The 20,405-nt window shown below is 53.2% G+C and overlaps 1 protein-coding gene across 1 annotated transcript; it reads right to left on the minus strand.

Moving 5' to 3' along the window:
• Positions 1-743: 743 nt before the first annotated feature.
• TRIB3 (tribbles pseudokinase 3) lies at positions 744-10,194 on the minus strand. The gene is made up of 4 exons (XM_032419909.1): positions 10,143-10,194; positions 8,050-8,340; positions 4,583-4,875; positions 744-1,998 (listed from the first exon to the last, which is right to left on the minus strand). Exons 2-4 carry the CDS (start codon positions 8,338-8,340, stop codon positions 1,506-1,508), a joined length of 1,077 nt encoding a protein of 358 aa, XP_032275800.1. The 5' UTR covers positions 10,143-10,194; the 3' UTR covers positions 744-1,505.
• Between the last annotated feature and the right edge of the window lie 10,211 nt (positions 10,195-20,405).

Consider the following 20,405-nt stretch of genomic DNA (forward strand, 5'->3'; position numbering starts at 1 on the left):
GACATGTGACCCAGCCCTGGCCAATGAAATCTGTGGGAAAGTCAGCGAGGAGGGCTTCTGGGAAAGCTTTCCCCACCCCAAGAAAGAGCTCTGGGGATAAAAGCAACAGCTGACGCTTATTGAGGGTTTAAGTGCTTTACAGGAAATAACTCATTCAACTCTCGTGAGTTGGGCACTGTTCGCTCATTGTACGGATGAGTAAGCTGAGTAGTTAAGACACTTGAGGGTCAGCTAGTGAGTGTGGGAGCCAAGACATCGTTCCCGGCAGCCTGACTCCAGAGGACTGAGTCCTCGTGCTACAGTACCACCCTCCTGCTTCCTCTGGTCACGGATCTCTCTTCTGTTGACACCTGGGACCTCTGTGGCCATTGTGTCAGTCGTCACTAGGGACAACAGAGCAGAGAGAGAATGAGCCCGGGGAGCCAGTCCTGCTGACGGCTCTGAGGGCTGAACCAACCAGCCCAGAAGCCCGTCCCACCTCTTGACTTCTTGGCTTTGTGTGAAATTTCCTTCTTTTGAAAGCCACTTTGGCCCAGGGTTTCAGTTACTTGCAGCCAAAAAGTACCCTACCAGAGACACCCGTGCCTCCCGAAGGGGCAGATGGCGCGCGCAAGACCCGCTGGGCTGCAGGGAATCTGTTCTCACAAACCACAAGCCTCTGGCCTCGCCATGGGACAAGGAGAACTGCTGAGATGAGGAGGAGAGGATAGAACAAATGTCCGGGAGACATTAAAATATCTCATAACTCCTTTATTAGGCAAAAGGTAAAAATACACTCTTATGGCATCCAAAACCCATAGTGTTGATCCAAAACCCAGAATAGGGCTTGAGACTTTCCAGGAGGCCAGGAGGAAGAGCCCGCCTCCTCCAACCTCAACTCTGGTGCTCAGGCCAGCGGTGGACAGCCGTGGACCCTCATTCCAAACTGTCCTTGAGTTAGATGAGGATCAGCCTCATGGTTTGAACTGGCAAGCCTCCAGCCCGAATCCTTGGCTCAGGCCTGGATGGAGAAGACAGAGCTGCTGGGAGCACAGTTCCCAGCACAGCCTGGGCTCTGGGGTCCTGAGTTGTGAGGGGGAGGCCTGGAGGCTTTGGCACAGGGATTTGTGAGAGGGACTGTCCAGGGTCACAAGTGCCTGGGCACCAGCACGAGTGGATGCTGACACCTGTACTGGGAGGGCCCCGTGCGGACACACCTGCAGGCATGGAAAAGTGTGGTGAGCTCTGAGAGCGGGAGATTTGTCTTCTGTTCACTGCTGTGTTCCCGGCGCCTAGAACAGGGCTTGGCACACGGTGAACTCCCAAGAAGGATGTGTTAAGTGCACAGGCCTGTGTGCACAGGTATGAGGAACCACACAGGTGTGCATACGGCCCACTCCATACATGCCTCTTCCTTTCTCCCTTCTAGAAGGCACTAAGGTTCGGCTCAGTGCAAAAAAGGCCGGAGAGAGCTTGGAGATACCCCAAACTCAGTCCACTGTTTGCAGCCGAGAGTCTAGGGCTACCTAGCCATACAGACCCGCTTCTGCTTCCCCCTCCTCTTCCTCAGCTTCCTCCAACCGCGGCCCTTCGGGGACCACCTGGTCAGCCGCCCAGAGGTGGGCTCGGGATGGAGCTGAGGGGATCGGGTTGTCCCGCAGCCAGGGGTGCAGCAGGATGCCCGCGGCTGTGAGCCGCTCAGCTGGCTCCCGTCGAAGGAGGCAGCGGACCAGGCAGCGGGCGGGAGCCGAGAGGCCCTCAGGCAGGGCAAAGGCACCGCGGCGGATCTTGCCAAAGAGCAGGGCAGGCTCTGAGTCTTGGAAGGGGTAGCGGCCCGCCAGCATGGTGAAGAGCGCCACGCCCAGGCTCCACACATCGGCTGCCTTGCCCGAGTAGGAGGCCCTGGAGCTGAGGATCTCTGGTCCCACATAGGCTGGGCACGCGTGTTTGTCCCACAGGGAGTCGTCCGGCCCGGTCAGCACACAGGCATCCTCCAGGTTCTCCAGCACCAGCTTTGTCCTGTGGCAGGGAGACAGACAGAGGGGTCAGCTCCCGTGGGGACCCCATGCACCCTCTGCTCTCACCCTTAATGGCACCCATGTCATGAGCGACTGCTGGCATCTGGCAGAATTGAGCCAGTCCTGTGAGACTGGTTGGTGGATCACATTTTACACACGAGGAGGCCCAGGCTCAGAGACGTTAAGTCATTTCTCAAGGCCACAGAACAACTGGGTTTGAACTAGGACTCTGAGAGGAGCACATTTCCCAAGAGTCCCTCAAGGAGGGGCTGAGGGGGCCGAGGGCACTAAGCCTCTCTCTCTTTTTTTTTTTTTTTTAAGATTTTATTTTATTATTTTTTTTTTTTTTAAGATTTTATTTATTTTCTTGACAGAGAGAGACATAGCGAGAGCAGGAACACAAGCAGGGGGAGTGGGAGAGGGAGAAGCGGGCTTCCCGCAGAGCAGGGAGCCCGATGTGGGACTCGATCCCAGGACGCTGGGACCATGACCTGAGCCGAAGGCAGACGCTTAACGACTGAGCCACCCAGGCGCCCCGCACTAAGCCTCTCCTAAACCAGAGGCAAACTTAGGGTCCAGGCAGGTAATAAAGTGAGAGAAATAGGAAGTGGGGACCATGCCAAACACCTCAGCACAAACACTGCCTAAAAAGGGCACCGCTAACAACATTACAGTCAATGTTCTGGAGTGTCCATGGGGCACCTGACCCAGAGCTAAGCTCTTTATCTGCTGTATCTCATCTCGTCCTCGCACAACCTGTGAGGAAGCCATCATTTTATAGCCACAGGGCACAGGGCTGGGATGTGAACCCCAGCTCTCACCCACCCAGAGCCACTGCTATGAACCCCTCACCGTTCCCAAGTGGCCCCACATTCCCATTTTTCCCCAAGAGAAGCCAGAAACCATATGTTAATGAAAAATCCCAGTTTTTGAAATGTTGGCAGCCAGTTTCAATTAAAAACAAACGAACACGGGGCGCCTGGGTGGTTCAGTCGTTAAGCGTCTGCCTTCGGCTCAGGTCATGGTCCCAGGGTCCTGGGATCGAGCCCCGCATCGGGCTCCCTGCTCCGCGGGGAGCCTGCTTCTCCCTCTCCCACTCTCCCTGCTTGTGTTCCCTCTCTCGCTGTGTCTCTCTCTGTCAAATAAATAAATAAACTGTTAAAAACAAAAAAACAAATGAACATGTACATGGGACCAAAAAAAAAAAAATGTGTGTGAGGCCCACCATTTGCAACTTCCGCTTTAAACAATTCCCACAGAGCACTCCAGGTTACTTTAATAATAACCTTTCTGTTACCAATGCCATTTTTTTTTTTTATTACCACTGCTATTAAAATTATTCTATGACACCACTTCCGGGGCACCTGCTGGCATTTGAAAAAAATCAAGGCCCAGGCAGGTAAAGCCACTGTCAAAGCCAAAGAGCAGGTAAAAAGTAAAACCGAGATTCGAAGCCAGGTCTGTCTCCACCAGCCCTCTCCTACCAACAGTGCTTCTCAAGCTATTGCCCTAAAAAGACACGAAGTACTTTCTCACCCTGGGAGGTCTGTGGGTGATGTAACTCATCCTAAGTTCACAATTATTTGAAGCTGTGTATTAGCTTAAAAAATCATTATAAAATTTATATTCTACTTTTTACTAAAGGCATGTTCATTTTAGTATAAAATGTAGAAGGAGAGAAGGAAATAGAAAATCACCGTTAGGCAAGCATCACAACAGTAACTGCTACAAGGAAGGTGGATGCCCTGTGAAAATCCCTGGGCAAATTTGAGGAGAAACAGTATTTACACTCATGCCCTCGAACCCCACAAAAAATCTTGCAATGTAATCCATGTTCCTGATGGCTGTTCATGTGGACCTGACTGGCTTGCCTGCTCCCGGACACACCCCCCTCCTGCTCCCCCCCCCCCCCCCCCCCCCCCCCCCCCCAGTCTGGGGGAGGGGAGAGAATGCCGGCTCCCCTCTCCGCTCCCTCCCTCCAACATCACCGATTCTGTTTCACAGAAAGCGTTCCCATTGAGGAGCCTCAGGGCCCATTGTGGCTTGTTGTCTGTGGCCCTGACATCCTGGAAACATCTTAACAGTCCACTTTTCTCCTACCAATGGGGAAACTGAGGTCCAGAGACCTTGAGTCACCCTGAGTCAGCAGGTAAGCCCAGCCAGGCCTCCCCCCTCTCAAGCTCAGGGTGGATGAGGACCTCTCTGGAGTCACATCTGGGTTCGCTTCCAGCTCTACTATTTATTTAGCTGTGGCATCTTGGGGGTTACTTGACTTCTCTGGGCCGGTTTCCTCACCTGGCCTATGGGAACAAGAAGAGTGCCTACCTCATCTTTGTAAGCATCTGGGCCGAGTCAGAGAGCGCAGCCAAGCTCTTCGTCACTGTCAGGACTGTCACAGAGACAAGGCTCCAGCCCAGGGGCTTTCATTAGCCCCGAGTCAACCTTTTCCCGGGAACCAGGCAGAGGAGCCAGTCCGGGCTTCTCCATTTCTTTGTGTAAGTTACTTTGCCTTGGTGGGCCTCAGTTTCCCCATCAGGGCCCATCTCTTAGGTATGTCTGCGAGGAGGGTCTCTGGCCACACTCACCTCTCGCGGTCGGTGAAGACAAAGCGCCGCAGCTTGAGATCGCGCAGGACCAGCCCGTGCTGGTGACAGTGCGCCACGGCGGCGGCCATCTGGCGGAAGAGCGCGGCGGCTTCGGGCTCCGGGAGGCAGCGGCGGCGGCGCACCAGGCTGTGCATGTCCCCGTGGGGCCGCGGGAAAAAGGTGTACAGGTGGCGGGGGCCTGCCACGACGTCGGCGGGCCGTGCCACGTGGCCTTGCGGGGGCAGCCGCGAGTAGGGCTCCAGCGCCGCCAGGGCCTCGCGGGCCGGGTACACCTGGGGGCGGGGCTTGGCATGAGCGCGGGCGCCGCCCGGTGGAGCGGGGGGTGGGTGGTGGGTGGTGGGTGGGGGGTTGGGAACAGTCCCAGCCAAGCCTTTGGGCACTACTGTGCGCTAGGCACCGGGCCCCGCGCTCCAGCCGCAAGCCGCTCCCCCCTCACAAAGCTGGGAGGCCACACAGCCAGCGAGTGGCAGGGCTGAGATCTGAACCCATGCTCCGTCTGCGCTCTCAACTGCCACCTTATATGGCCTTAAACTTCAGATAACTGGGAAATAATAGGTAACCCAAATGAAAGTAACCCCCAGGGCCCAGGGCCGGGTAAATCCAGAAGAGCAGAGAGCGCGCAGGTCACCTTATGCAGAGCATCTCCAGGCTCATAGCTCCCATTCCCTAGGATTCACTGCCTGCCAACCCCCCGCCCCCTGCCCCCCACCCTTGCCACCCACTCCAGGCGCAGGCACTGCATGGCGGGCCGCGGGTGCCAGCCATAGGGATCCAACCTGCCTGACAGCCATGGTCCCTGCCCTCCTGATGCCCACGGTCCAAACCAGCCAAAAACTAAATATTTCCCAATTCTGATAAGCATTGCAAAGGAACCAAGAAAGATGCTGGAATAGAGAATATTTTGGAAGGGGGCACCTAGGTGAAAAGGTGTGGTCTGAAAGGGGTTCTGGGGAAGTGACCTGAATGATTCAGAGATGCCCATGGGATAAGGTTTCCAGGGGGAGGACATGGGCAGTGCAAAGGCCCCGAGGCAACAAAGAGCTTGAGCTGCTCTAGAACACCAGCCCCAGATTAGTTCAGCTGGAGTAGGGTAAGAGAGGGAAGAGGGGCAGTGGTGAGAGGGCGAGGGTGTCAGAAAACGTGCTAGGGACTTTATGGACTTTAGGTGGGAGCCTCGCCACAGCCCTGAAAGGTGTGTTCTGTTTTACTGCTGGTGAGACTGATGTTCAGAGAAGGAAGGGCACTTGTTGGAGGCCACACAGCCAATCAGAGGCAGAGCGGGGAGACCCACTTAGTTTGTCTGCCTTCAACCCTTCCCATGTTATGTTGGCTCTGCCACACAGAAAATAAACCAATAAAGCATATACATATTTAATTCATGAAAAAAATGTAAGCATGTCTTAAAACAACAAACAAACACTTGGGTGGCATGGAAGAAAGAATCCAAAAAACAGAGACTACTTTTTTTTTTTTTTTTTTTAAGTCAGGGCAAGCACATTCCTGCCTTCGTACATTTGCACTTGCCTGTCCTGCTTCCTGGATGCTCTTCCCTAGATACCCACAGGGCTGGCTCCCCCAGCTCACACGTCACTGCTCAAATGTCGCCTCCTTGGAGAGTTCTTCCTGGACTAAAATCACCTGCTCCCCCACGGTCCCTGTCCCCCTCTCTCCCAGCCCCTAGCCTTCTCTCCAAAGCACTTATGATCACCTGGCACAGGATCACCCTTCCCTTGTGCCATATTTTACTCATTCCCTTGTTTACTGTCCAAGTCCTCCCTAGAGCATCAGCTTGATGAGAGCAGAACTCTATCTTGGAACCACAGCAGGGTGCATGGCACATAGGGTGCTCAGTGAAGGTTTGTTGAATGAATGAATAGGTGATAATCTACAAACAGAATGCCGATCCCTCTACACACTGACCAGAAAAGGCGATGTGGAAACGGCAGGTCAGCCCTACGGCTCATGCTAGCATGAGGATAAGCACGTGCCAGGAGACCCCCCCCCCCAAATGTTTCTGAATAACTGGGGCTATGAGAAAGCATGGCGCTTCTGGTTTGAGCCTGCTTTGGTCATGCCACTCAGCATGGACTCCCCTCCCCAGTAGGAACAGAAGAAAACCTGTAATGTTGCAGAAAAAGGAGCCAGAGTTCAGGGATTCCTTAGAGCACTTGGGGCAGAGCACTGGGGACCTGCAGTGGGCAGCCCAGAGCCCAGGTAAAGCTGGTGGCTGGACACAGGTCTGCCTCTATCCCCCTGCCCACTGCACCCCCCCCCCCAGTAGGAGCCAGTTGCCAATGCTCCCGGGTGGAGGCTTAAGTCCACCTGCTTCTCTGTGCATTCCCAAGGGGACGCAGGCCCCCTTCTCCCGTCCCCTGTGTAGCTGGGTCTCCTGTATCTTTCTTACCCCACCCACCAGAAGCAAACTGACCTGCTATGTCTGAAACACGTGTCCTAGCATGGGGCCACAGCCCTGGGCTCAGTCTCACCTCTGACACCCCCTGGCTCTGTGACCACAGTTTTATGAGCCTCAGTGTCCTCTATCTGCAAAATGGGCCAATAATAGTAACTACCTCATAGACTGGGTGAAGATTGGAAGAGATTACACACACTAAGCCATCAACATAGTACCTAGTGCACAGTAAATACCTATTATTATAGTTCTTTGTCTCTGCCTTTTTAGGATGTGACCTGCCAATGTCCCCTGGGCCTCACCTTGCCCATTTCCTGATTTCTGCCAAGAACCCTGGACTTTGCCCTAGGACCCAGGCCCGATACAGTGAGGTTTCGTGCTTGGCCCTTCCTTCTTGGCCTCGGTCTTTCCATCTGTGAAATGGTCACAGGCTAAGCCCAATGACCTCCAGGGTCCCGGGAGTTCTGATGTCTACCCCACCTCACCCTTCCCTTGTGCAAATACCTTCAGTGGCTCCCGCAGCCCAGGGCCAGCTCCTTTCTCATGCTTTCACAACCGGTGGCCGCCGGCCCTCCCCTCCTGCCCCTCTCCAGTCTGGCCGTGGTGAAGTCCTTCGAACCCTCTGATGCCTCACACGCTCTTGCTCCTCAGGCCTCTGCACGGCGGCCTCCCCTGCCCGGATCTTCATTCTCCCATGTCTCCCTGGCTAACTCCTGCTCAGCTTTTCTGACACCCGCCTTGAATACACTGGAGGATCCTGCTCTGTGCTCCCACGGCCCCTAAGCTCCACCCCTATGGCCTGTATCATACTATGGGCCTAAGCTGCGCATCCCCCAGGGCTGGGCATGTCGGGTTTACCTCTCTGGCCTCAGCCCAGGCCAGGGCCTGACAGAGAGCTGGGGGCTCACTGACTGCTTCCCCAATAAACACAGGAACAAAGTAACCCTAAGGACCCCTCCACCCTGACAGTCCTCTGGAGCCAAGGCCCTTTCCAGGCCCCTGTGATGCTGGGGGAGAGTGACCCCAGGGGACCCACCTTGCAGGTGTACTCCGTGCCTATGGGGCAGCGCAGGGCACGGTAGGCTCGGCCACCTTCCTCGGGCTCCAGGAGGACATAGGGCCCAAGCCGGGAGGCAGTGGTCACAGCGAGGGCCTGGGCTGGAGCAGGGGGTGGGATCAGGGGCAGCGGGCAGGGGGGCAGCCGGGGCTGGGGCCCGCTTCGAGCTTGTTTCCGGGTGGGACATTCGGTGTCTAGGTCACTGTCCAACTCCAACCGCTTCCTCCTGGACGGGGCACCCATAGGAGCAGCCAGAGGGGTGACTTGCATCTACAAAGAAGGGGAGAAAGCACTGAAGGGAGGCTGCTTGGAGGCCCCCCCCTTCCCTAGCTGTTATGGAGGGTGACTTGGCAGTGTGCATTAAACTGACAAATGCACTTACCCTTGACCAGGTGTCCCACTTCTGGAAATGTATCCTCCCATTAAAATGCTCACCAAAATATTAAACACAGGAAAAGCTGTTCAGGAGAGCCTTGTATCTAATAGCAAAAGGCGGGAAACACCCCCAAATGGCCATCAGCAGGGGGCTGGTTAAACATCATGGTACGGCCACACGGCAGACTACAGTACATGGACTGCCTTGGGAGGGAGACCCCACATTGAGTGAAAGGCCATAATCCCAAGGTGGTAAGAATGCAACAGCAGGTGGCTGTAGTCAGACATTCCTGGGTTCTAATCCTGGCTCACACCCTTCCTGGCTGGGTAGCCCTGGGCAAGTCCTGCAGTCTTCCCCGGCCTCAGTTCCCTCACCTGTAAAGGGGGAGCAGGATGCAAAGCCCATAGAATTTTTACGATGATGAAATGAAAACACAAAAAATTTAGAGCGACCTGTTGCAGGGTGGCTGTCAGCAAACGGTCACGGTCCATTGCTACTACTATCATTCATAGCCGAAGGCGCTTCAGTGTTCTCCTTGGGACTATCCCTGGGGTGGCTCTTCCAAGGCCACAGCAGCACTCCAGGCTCTGCTTTGGCTGATCCATGCCTCAGAGGCTGGTAGGGCCTGGGATAAGCTCCATGGGGCAGATGGCTACGCTAACGGAGCAAGGGACTTCGCAGGCCACACTGCGGGACTAGAATCTCCACTGTAGGATGGAGGCAGCCCCTCATATCTATTTCTTGGCGGGTCACACCAAACACACACTCACAGAACCCAGAGCAGACAGGTGTACACACACCCCTCAAAACCACAGTTTGTCCAAGCCAGCCCGCTGAGACACCACATCGAGGGCAGAGAGGGGCCCGCACATCATTAAGTGACACACACCTCATCCTCCGTGGGCAAGTGTGCAGGCATGCACACACAGAGCCCTCGCACCCATCACGCTCCCCACTGCACGACCCACAGCAGGAAGGCCACCGGCACCGTCTGACACGAGCCCCATCCCCCTCGGCCGCCTCGCCCAGCCCTCCCCAGCCGGGCTCCTCCGGTGGGAGCGGAAGCGGCGGCCGGCGGGTGTCCCGAGGCAGAGGATTCAGCGGAAACGGAGCGGCGGGAGGGGGAGAGGCAAGGCAAGGAGGCTGGGCCCCAGGGCTGCGAGACACCCCAGGGTCCGCAGGCACAAAACACACACGCGCACAGCACAAGCTGCGACCCGCAGCCGCAGCGCCAGGTGCACACCTGCGGCGACGCTCCGTGCGCTCCGGGGTCCCGCACCCTGCATCCTCGCTTCCACTCGCCCTGCGCCCGCCCCCGTCCCCAGGGCACCCCAGCCCGGCCCCAGCCGTGTCCCCCGCTCGGCCGACACCTGCCACCAGGTACGCAGCCCTCCCCACAGCTCGCAGCGTCCGCCGAGACACATTCCCCCCCAACCCCGCAGGCTCACGCGGACCCCCAGGCTCACCCTACAGCGACACAGACCCTACAGAGTCCCCGGCGCCCCCCCCAACAGGCCCCTCCCCCCCACGCCCCCCCCACCCCACACTCACTTCTCGGGGCGACACTCCCACACCTCTGTCCCCGCCTCCCTCCGCCCCCCGGATACCGCCGCCACCTTCGCGGGGGCGCACCCTCCCACCCCCCCCAACCCCCGCCCGCTCGCGGCTCCGGCCCCTCTCGGGCCCCGCTGGGTACCTTGCCCGGGCGTGCGGCAGGGGTCCTGAGTCGCCGGGGCTACTCCCACGTGGCCGGGGGCCCGCTGCGACGTGACCGAGCCCACAGCGGGACACGTGTGGAGCCGCCGGCGCTTCCGCTGCGAGTCTCCCGGCGCCAGCGCCGGCTCCGGCCCCGGCCCGGGTGATGCAAACCTGCGCTAATCGGCCGCCGCCTGCGCGCGGGCCCGGGATTGCACCATCCGCCGGGCTCCGCCCCTGGGGTCACCGCCCCGGCGCGCCCCGCCCCGCCCCCCTCGCCTCACCTGACCTCCCGGGGTGCCTGGGCTCCACCTCCTCCCCCACCTGCCCCGCGCACACACCCCCTACTGGCTCTCCCTATCACCTTGGAAAGAGCACTTTACTTTTCTGAGCCTCAGTTTCCCCGTGTGTGAAATGGGGAGAACATCCTCCCGTTTCAGGATGCAGAGGAGAAAAAGAGCAAACCGTGACGGTTTCCGCGTGCTTTCCTGTTCATAAAGAACCTTCCCACCATTGCTTTATTAACTTTAGGAAGACCCTCGGCAATCAGAAAGCCCCGCTCGCCCCATCCTACTAAGGGGTAGCCTGAGGCCCAGCGCTGGGAAAGCAGCCTGGGAGCTCTGCAAAGCCTGCAGACTTAGGAGCTGACTCCGGACCCAGAAGAGCTAGTGTGGTCCCCTGGGGATGCCTGAGGTCGGGCAGGCTTCACAGCGTTCACTGAGGCAGTGCAGCCTAATGGTTAAGAGCCAGTGCCTAAACCAGCCTAAGAGTGCACCCCCCACCTTTGCACAGCGCACTGTGCAACCTCAGGAAAGCTACTTCAAACCCTGCTGGGACTGAAGTTCCTCCTCTGTAAAATGGGCTTATAGGAGTCTCACTTCACAAGATGTTTGCTGGGACAAAATACTTAGAACTATGTGGCACATCCTAAGTGCTCAATAAATAGAATGGAGGCTCAGAGAGGGGAAGGCACCCATAACAGGATTTGCAGCCCAAGCCTAGGAGGCCCTGGGGCCACTTGCTGTTTGGTGAAGCATCACTGTACAGCCCTAGGGGTCCAGCACCTTTCTGGGAAATCCCTTTTAGGTCTTGATGTCTGAATGCACCAGGGTCAAAAAATAACTCCTCCAGGCAGAGGTTGGATGAATCGTGGGTGGAGTTACCTTTGTTTCTCAGGTTCCAGAACCCCAGGGAGCAGCTCACCTGTGTCTCAGGACCTTCAGGGCTCATCAGGGTGTTCTGGGATCTCATTTAACCCTGGAGACTCCCCTGCCAGGGAGGGACTAATGAACTCATTTTCTACACCAGGACCTCTAGACTCAAGTGGAAAATCCCACAGCAGTAAGGGACAAAGAAAGGCGGGTTTGATTGTTTTCTGAGCTTCTCTCTGAAGCCAAAACTGTGCTGGGTTTGCTCAGACATCCTTAACTTTGTCCATGCTGTGTCAGACCCTGTTCTAAATGCTGGGGGCTCAACAGTGACAAGACTGACCCATCCCTGCCCTCACAGATCTCATAAATCAGTGGGAAGACAGACCATTAGCAAGAAAATAAAATCAATAACCAATAACCAAGATCATTTAAATTGATGTCATGTATTTTCTTGAATAAAGAAATAGGATAGATTTGTCCTCTATCAGATATGAGTGAGGGGTGTCTATTTTCATGAGGGTTCATCAGGAAGGTGATGTTTAAACTAAGATCTTAAGGAAGAGATGGGTGAGAAGTGCAAAGATCTGAGGGGACACAGAAAAAGTAAGTGCAAAGGCCCCAAGGCACTTAAGGAACCATGAGATAGTCACTATGACCTCTATTCTACAGATGAGTGAAAGTAAGGGGCTTCCCCAAGAGCACCCAGCTGGTAGTAGGAAGCAGATTTGAGATTTGCTGGGGCAGCTAACTCCGGTGGCCACACTGTTCGGGGACATTCTGCAACCTTTGCACCCCAGCCGCCTTCACCTGGACTGGTGGATATGGCTTCTGGAACTGTACCCAGGGCATGGCCCCCCAGGTGTGGGGGTGGGCCTTGTCACAGTTAAGGGTGTCAAATCCCAGTTCTCTAGACCAACAGAACATAAAATATAAGTCACACTTGTAGTTTCAAATTTTCTAGTCATGCATTAAAGAAGAACAAAAAGAAATTTATTTTTTTAAAAGATGTATTTATTTGAGAGAGAGACAGCATGCTTGCACACGAGGGGGGGAGGGGCAAAGGGAGAGGGAGAAAGAGAATCTCAAGCTGACTCCCCGATAAGCGTGGAGCCCGACAAGGGGCTCGATCTCACAACCCGGAGGTCATGACATGATCTGAAATCAAGAATCAGACACTCAACCAGCTGAGCTACCCAGGCGTTCCTGGGTGAAATTAATTTGAATAATATATTCTATTTAATCCAATATATCTAGCATACTATCATTTCAACAAATAATAAAAAATTATTAATGAGATCATCTAATTTTTTTCCTTACTGATTTTTCAAAATCTGGTATTTTATACTTAGTTCAGAAAGAAATCAGCGTGGGAGCTAAATTGTCAGTGCTTAAAGTGAAATGTTATTCTACCAAAACAATTAAATTGTGTTTAACGGACAAAATGTTTCATCTGCATTAAAATTAAAAGTTCAATCACATGACAAAATTGAGTTTCTTAGTCATACTAGTTCTATTTTAAACGCTCCGTAACTTTATGTAGTAAATGGTTACCAAATTGAGTAGCACAGCCCTAGACCAAGATTTCCTGGCACATGATCCGGGGAGTGTAGCAAAGAAGTGAAGGGCCTGTTGGGTTGATGGTATAGATGCTAAATAACCTTGAGCTTCAGTTTTATGCAACTATAAAACGGGATTAATTATACCCTTCCTTGCATTATAGTCCTAAGGATTAAATGCATTAAGGTATCCTCGAGTCAGATCACATTTCATGGGTTCAAATCTTACCACTTCCAAGTGATGAAATTTCAGGTAAATTTCTTAAGCTCTCTGTGCCTCAGTTTCCTCATCTGTAAAATGGAGATAATGATAGTACCTATTTCATTGGTTTGTCGTGAGGATCCAAAGACTTAATATTTGTGAAGTGCCTGGAATATAAATGCTATATAAATATTTGTTAAAAAGTAAGAAAAGAAATGGTGACCAACTCCCCTCCCCAGTAAAATGCAAAAATGTTCACCTTCCTAGAGAGAGAATTTGGCTTTCATGAATTTCCTTCTCTCCAGGCTTAGACATTGCACTACTCTGGTTTCTGAGCCAAGCAGGCTGCATGTCTATTTGCTGTAGTTCTGCTGGCCCTCAGCACTGGGGACTGCGGGGAGGAACTCAGGCTGTACTCCGAGAGAGGAGAGGCATGGGGGTCCAAGGACCCATGACAACAGCTGCTTGCCTCCTTCCTTTCTACCTGGCCTGGCCAGTGCTTCCCACACGCCTGAGAATCCACACTGGTGTCCTTCATCTTTATAACTTCTCCCCCACAGAAGTCGAACAATGCCTTGGAAAGAAATGTGGTTGGATTCCAGGTCTGGCTAAAGCCATGGGTCCTGTGAGATGGTGGGCAGGTCATCTCCCCTTTGGGAGCCCTGCTGTTCTTCCCTGTAAAATAGGAAGGAAGAGTTGGATTAAGTCAGTGTTTTCCAAAATATAAAATGTACACCAATGGTAGGATGCCAGGTAGTTTTAGGGTCTCCAAACTATTAAATAACATGGAATCAGATCATGATACGGGTATTTCCTTTTGATTTTCTTCCTGTTCCTCCAGTTACTAGGGAGAAAGTCTCATTTAACAGCTTCTATGTCGTTTTTTTTTTTCTTTTAAGATGTATTTAATTAGGGGCGCCTGGGTGGCTCAGTCGGTTAAGCGTCTGCCTTCGGCTCAGGCCATGATCTCAGGGTCCTGGGATCGAGCCCCGCATCGGGCTCCCTGCTCCGCGGGAAGCCTGCTTCTCCCTCTCCCACTCCCCCTGCTTGTGTTCCCTCTCTCGCTGTGTCTCTCTCTGTCAAATAAATAAATAAAATCTTTAAAAAAAAAAAAAGATGTATTTAATTATTTGAGGTGGGGAGGAGGGGCAGAGGGAGAGGGAGAGAGAGTCCCAAGCAGACTCCATGGTGAGCCTGGAGCCTGATGCAGGGCTCGATCTCACAACCCTGAGATCAGGACCCTGAGATCACCACCCGAGCTGAAACCAAGGGGTGCCTAATCCAGGCGCCCCAGCTTCTATGTCATTAATACCTTCCTTGTTGGGCGCCTGGGTGGCTCAGTCGTTAAGCGTCTGCCTTCGGCTCAGGTCATGGTCCCAGGGTCCTGGGATCGAGCCCCGCATCGGGCTCCCTGCTCCGCGGGAAGCCTGCTTCTCCCTCTCCCACTCTCCCTGCTTGTGTTCCCTCTCTCACTGTGTCTCTCTCTGTCAAATAAATAAATTAAAAAAAAAAAAAATCTTTAAAAAAAAAAAATAAATAATACCTTCCTTGTTAAGGGAGAGAGAGCTGGGTCAGTTCAGAGCCTTCAGCAAGAGACAGGATTTAGCTAGACTCTAAGAATCTTGTTTTGCTGTTCTTGTATTCAATGATTTTTTATTTTTTTGAATTTATTTATTTATTTATTTATTTATTTTGAGAGAGAGCTCAAGCAGGGGGAGGGACAGAGGGAGAGGAAGAGCATCTCAAGCAGGCTCCATGCTCAGCACAGAGCCCACTGTGGGCTTGATCTTGGGCCTCCGAGATCATGATCTGAGCTGAAATCAAGAGTCTGAGCCAAAATCAAGAGTCAATCAACCGACTGAGCCACCCGGGCGCCCCCTTGTATTCAATTTTATAGCCGTTTCCTCTTTATGGAAAATGATGGCTTTCCATTTTAAGTGAGTGATTTAAATTTTCCATTTTAAATAAATTTCCCTACGTTTTTAAAAATGAGCTGATTGAAAGAAAAACACTACAGAACTCATAGTACAAATGGGTAAACAGATTTGGGCCAATGGATCTGGGAATGACAGTAGGTGATTCAAGAGTTGCAGTCCTCAGCTCAGGCTCCTCTTGGGGAGCCCTTATTAGGCGACTGGGCACCTCCTTCTTCTCTGGGGTCTCCCAGGGGCTTTGCAAAATCCTTCATCATCTGAATCTGGCTCAGGCTGGGCCCCAGGAAAGGCAGGAAGGCCAGTGCCCGGCACAGCATCAGCCCAGCGGTGGCCCAGTGGCAGTTACAGCCCTGCTGGGTCATCCAGGCCTGTCCTCTGAGTATGGGAATGTGATTCTTTGCCCATGGATGGAGCGTGGCCCCATGTGGGTGCTTCCCTTGCATCATCTTACTGCATTCTCAGACTTCCCCACCAGGTTCCTGTTTTCATGCCTGGAGGCAGATGAGGGAACTGGGGCTCAGAGAGTGACATCACTGGCCTAAGGAGTAAGTGGGGGCCGTGAGATTAGGAAGCAGCCAGTCTGGCTCCAAGTCTGGGTGGTCTTTGTCTACAGCTTTGTGCCACCTCCTTGACCTCTATTGGCTATCTGACACTGGGCAAGTCACTTAGCTGCTCTGAGACCCAGAGCCCTCATCTATGAAATGGAATTGACCTAGTATATCCTCCAGACAGGAGAGGGGTATCGAATGGCACATTGCCATTGGGCACTGTTACTGGATTAAATGGAGGGTTAACTGAGTTAATACCAAGTGCTCAGAAGAGTTCCTCGCCAGGGAAAACACATGATGGTAAGTGGCTGACGTAGTTTCCACAAAGCCGAGGATGCCACCTCTCCACCCCCCCCCCCCCCCCCACCACAACACATGCCTTGAGAGCTGGGGGTGGAGAGGTAGGGCACATTTCCCGAGCATCCCCCCTATGGCAGGCCTGGGCTGTGTCCTGCAGCTGCTTCCTCATGCAACCCTGACCACAACCCTGTGAGCTGAGGGCGAATTTATGCTCTTTTCACACCTGAGAAAATCAGGTGTCACAGAGAAGTAACCTGCCCAGGATCACACAGCAAGCCAGAGGGGTTTGAACCCAGGTGTGTGTGGTTCCAAAGCCCATGTCACTGACTGTTCCAGAATCATCCACTAGACTGATTGAAAGTCCCTAGGGAAGTCCCATGCCCTCCTCAAGGGCGAGGGGTCCTCTCTCCAACCTGTGGCGGGAGGAGCCAGAGACTGCAGGAAGAAAGCTGGTTTCTGTTCTGACCTTGCCGCCGACAGCTGGGTGACCTTGGGCAGCCACCAGTCCTTCTCTGGGCTCAGCCACGTAATTACTGCTTTGTGTGTGTTGGAAGTGGGGCTCTGCGAACTTCCAGGGATCCTGATTCTCCCCCTTGCCTTCCCGCTGGGAGGAAGCAGCCCTGGATCCTCCTGCTCCCAATACTGGAGTTGTTGCTGAGTCATCTGGTCTCTGCCCTGCCTGCCTGCCTCCTGCTGGTCCTGAAGCCATCGGGGCCCGGGAAGGAAAGGGAAGGAAAGGGATTACGTGTATTTGATTCAGGCCGCTGCCCAGCCCTTCTGTTTCTGGGAAAAGCTTGAGGAGTAGGAGAGGGTACTGAGGTGTTCAGCCAGCAGCCAGTTGCATCAGAAAGCCTTACGCAAGGTGCCCTCCTGGATCAGGCACAGAACCCTGCCTCATAGCCCCTCCCCCCACTCTGGTCCCCTGGGTGCCAGAATGAGGACTGCTGGGCCGTGTGGGGGACACTGAGCCAGGCCTGGGCCTCAGGGTGTGACCCGGGGAGGGCGAGGGAGAGGAGAAGAGGGTTTGGGCAGGTGCTGCTCATCCATGTGGATGATGGAACTTTAGGCTGAAGGGAGTCCAGAACTAACCCACTTACTCTGTCTGTCCCTGGAGAAAAACAAGACTAGGCCGGTGCCCTGGACACTGACTGAGCCCTGATCTTTGACTCTGGTCATAGACGGAGCCCTATTCCAGACTTTGGACTCTTACTGAACTCTGACCTGAAAACTTGGACATAGCCTGAGCCCGCATCATTGCTCACAGCCATAGCTAAATCCTGACCATGGCCCAAACCAAGCACTGATTTGGTCACTGCCTAGGCACCCACCTTTTCCCATCCTGACTCGGATGGGAAACAAATGCAGAAGAAAAATTATTAAATTTCCTTACTACCTACAGCCCATTGACAAGTCCTTGAAACAAGCAGAGTGACATTCCTCTAGGGACCCAGCTGCCTCGATGTTAATACTTTGCTAAGGGCAAAAGGCACTCCTACCCCGAACACCTCCCACCCCCACCCCAAGGATCCTGTAAGTCTACTTGAATATATAAAAATTCCTTTGGAAATTTCCTTTATCTCTAACCACCTCCCCCACCCAAGATACATGTTGGTTATCATCCCCCAAGCATATGGCCCACCAATATACATCTGAAGGGTCTCATGACTAAGGTTTTACTAGACTGTAATAAGTGACCTTTTCCCAACAATAGCTAGCCCCCTCCAGGTCCTGGAAACCTTGCTTCCAAAATTCCTTAGAGACTTACACTATCCCTAACCCCCTCCCAACTTGAAAGTTTGTAATGGGTCACTCCTCATGACCCCACTGCAGCTCCTTCTGCCCACGGGTCCTGTCCCTGTGCTTTCATGAAACCACCGGTTTGCACCAAGACGTCTCAAGAATTCTTTCTTGGCCATCGGCTTCGAGCCTTAAGGTCTTTCCTACATCACTGACCCTTGACCTAAATTCCAGTTCCAGCTCATGATTAAGTTACAATCCTGCAGGCAAACTTAGCTCTAATCTTTTACTCCTGACCCCAGCCCCCAGATAAACTCCAACTGGAGCGCGAGGCCTGGTCTCTCAAGAACAGAGAGCTGTGCTCCGGCACAGACATTAAGAGCTTGGCACTTGCTGGCCTCCCTTCTGGCAGTCTTACCCCCTCCCAGGTTGAGGATGGCCAAAGGGCTGGATTGAACCAGAAACCCCATGGGGCTGTCCTCTGAGTAGCCCAAGACTGGGACTCAGCAGGGTGGGGGCAGGACAGGAGTCAGGCAGGGCCATGGGGGATGGGCTGGGGCGGGTGCTGTGTCAGTGTGGGGAGAGAGAAGACAATCTTTCTGAGGTTAGAGCTATAGGTGGGGTGTGGGGAGACCCCAGGTCTGGAAATGGATGGTGCATGTGGCCAGCCAGGGCCATTGAAGTAAAGCAGCCCAGCCCAAGTCCTGTCCACCTCCATCTACCCATTTGTTGCCCATTTTTCCATCCCTCATCCATCTCATTCTCTCAGAGCATCCTTTTTTCCCTTCATAATACACATTATAATTTGGAATTATAATTTGGAGCTGTATATGTATTTAATTATATGTAATCATATATTAATAATTTAATAAATATTAATAAACTGCTATAATTAATAAATATATTAATTATATATAATTACATATATATTTCGTATCTATGTCTATCTCTCCCATGAAGCTGTATGCTCCTTTAGGGCAGGCCCTCATCGGTTTGGCTCACCAGTGTATGGTAAGTGCTCGGTGAATAGCAGCTGAATGGATTGAATCCTTCCACCGATGTATTCATCCCTCATCCTGCCATCTACTGTTCACTCATAACCCATTCCCCACTATCTGCCCCTTCAAATTTCTCCTACCCTCTCTCCATTCTTCCATCTACCCTCCAATCATCATCCATCCATCCACCTATCCATCAACTATATATCTTTCCAGCATCAATCAAATAATTTATATATTCATTCATTCATTCAACAAATATGTATTGCATACCCACCTCTATGTCAGGCACTGTTCTAAAGCCTGGGGATACTGCAGTGAAGATAATAGACAAAAATGGTGCTTATATCCCAGTAGGAAGAAAGCATGCAAAAAATAATTAACATAAAAATACCTAAATGGTAGGGCTGCTAGAAGGTGCCAGGGGAGAAGGTAAAGAAGGTCCAGAGGGTTACGTGGAGGCAGGCGGTGGTCGTAGTGAGTAAGGTGGTCCAGTGGATGCCATGAGAAATGTCTGGAGGCAAGTTGCTCAGGCCAGGGAACGGCTTATGCAAAGGCTCCAAGGGGAAGCTTGACTGGTGTGCCGGGGCAAAGGTGGTCGGTGTGGCTGGAGAGGAACAGGTGAGGGGAGGTGGCGGTGGATGAGGTCAGAGAGCTCATAGAGACTCAGAGCATCTGGAGCTTTGAAGGCCTTGGAAAGACTCTGGGGAGAAAGGAGCAGCTCTTGCCATAATTCTGTTGGGAAACTCTGGTGGCTCAGAGCAGAGCAATGATGAAATGGGATTGGACTCTGGGTCTACGTAAAAGGTGGAGACTGCAGGATTGCTGGGGTTTTGGATGTGGAGTGCGGGGGAACGAGAGGTGTCAAGGGTGCCTCCAAGGTTCCTGAGCCTGAACAATGGCACGTGTGGATCTGCCATCAGAGGAGAGGGGCCAGGTACTCCGAGGTAGACCAGAAGTTCAGCTTTGGTTGTGTTGAGTTTGAGATGTCATCCAGACATCCTCGTGGAGACGCCAGGCAGACCATTGGATGTATTTGCTGGAGTTCAGGGGAGAGGACGGGGCTGAAGACGGAGATCTGGAGCCAGGGGCAGGAGACTGGAGGAGAGAGTGGGGGACCAGGTCCTGGGCCACTCCAGCAGAAGGGAGCGAGCCGGGAGGAAGGAGGACAGCCAGCAGGGTGTGGACTTTGGACGCCAAGTGAAGAGAGAAGGTGTACCAGGGAGCAGGGAGGGGTCAGCTGTGTCAAAACCTGCTGCTCGGTTGACAGATGAAGACCGAGAATTGAGTGTTGAGTTTTGAGTCACGATGCCCTTGACAACTGTAGTTTCAGTGGGTGTGGGATGGGGTGAGCAGGTAGAAGTATGATTTAAGAGAGAAGAGGAATTACAGACAATGAGTATGGACATTTTTTCAAAGACCTTTGCTGCAAAAAGGGAGCAAAACCAAAAACTGGGTGGTAGCTATGGGGAGGGCTGCAGGGTCAACTGAAGGCCGTTATCTTTTTTTTTTTTTTTAAAGATTTTATTTATTCATTTGACAGAGAGAGACACAGCGAGAGACGGAACACAAGCAGGGGAAGTGGGAGAGGGAGAAGCAGGCTTCCTGCGGATCAGGGAGCCCGATACGGGGCTCGATCCCGGGACTCTGGGACCACGACCCGAGCCGAAGGCAGACGCCTAACGACTGAGCCACCCAGGCGCCCCTATGAAGGCCATTATCTTAACGATCCATCCACCTACCACCCAACCATGACTCTATTCAGCTGCCATCTACCATCTACCCGTCCATCCACCATTCACCATGCCCCTGCCCGCATACCTTATTCCTTGTTGGTA

Source organism: Phoca vitulina, unplaced genomic scaffold (assembly GCF_004348235.1).
Source record: "Phoca vitulina isolate PV1807 unplaced genomic scaffold, GSC_HSeal_1.0 scaffold22, whole genome shotgun sequence".
Lineage (NCBI taxonomy): Eukaryota > Metazoa > Chordata > Mammalia > Carnivora > Phocidae > Phoca > Phoca vitulina.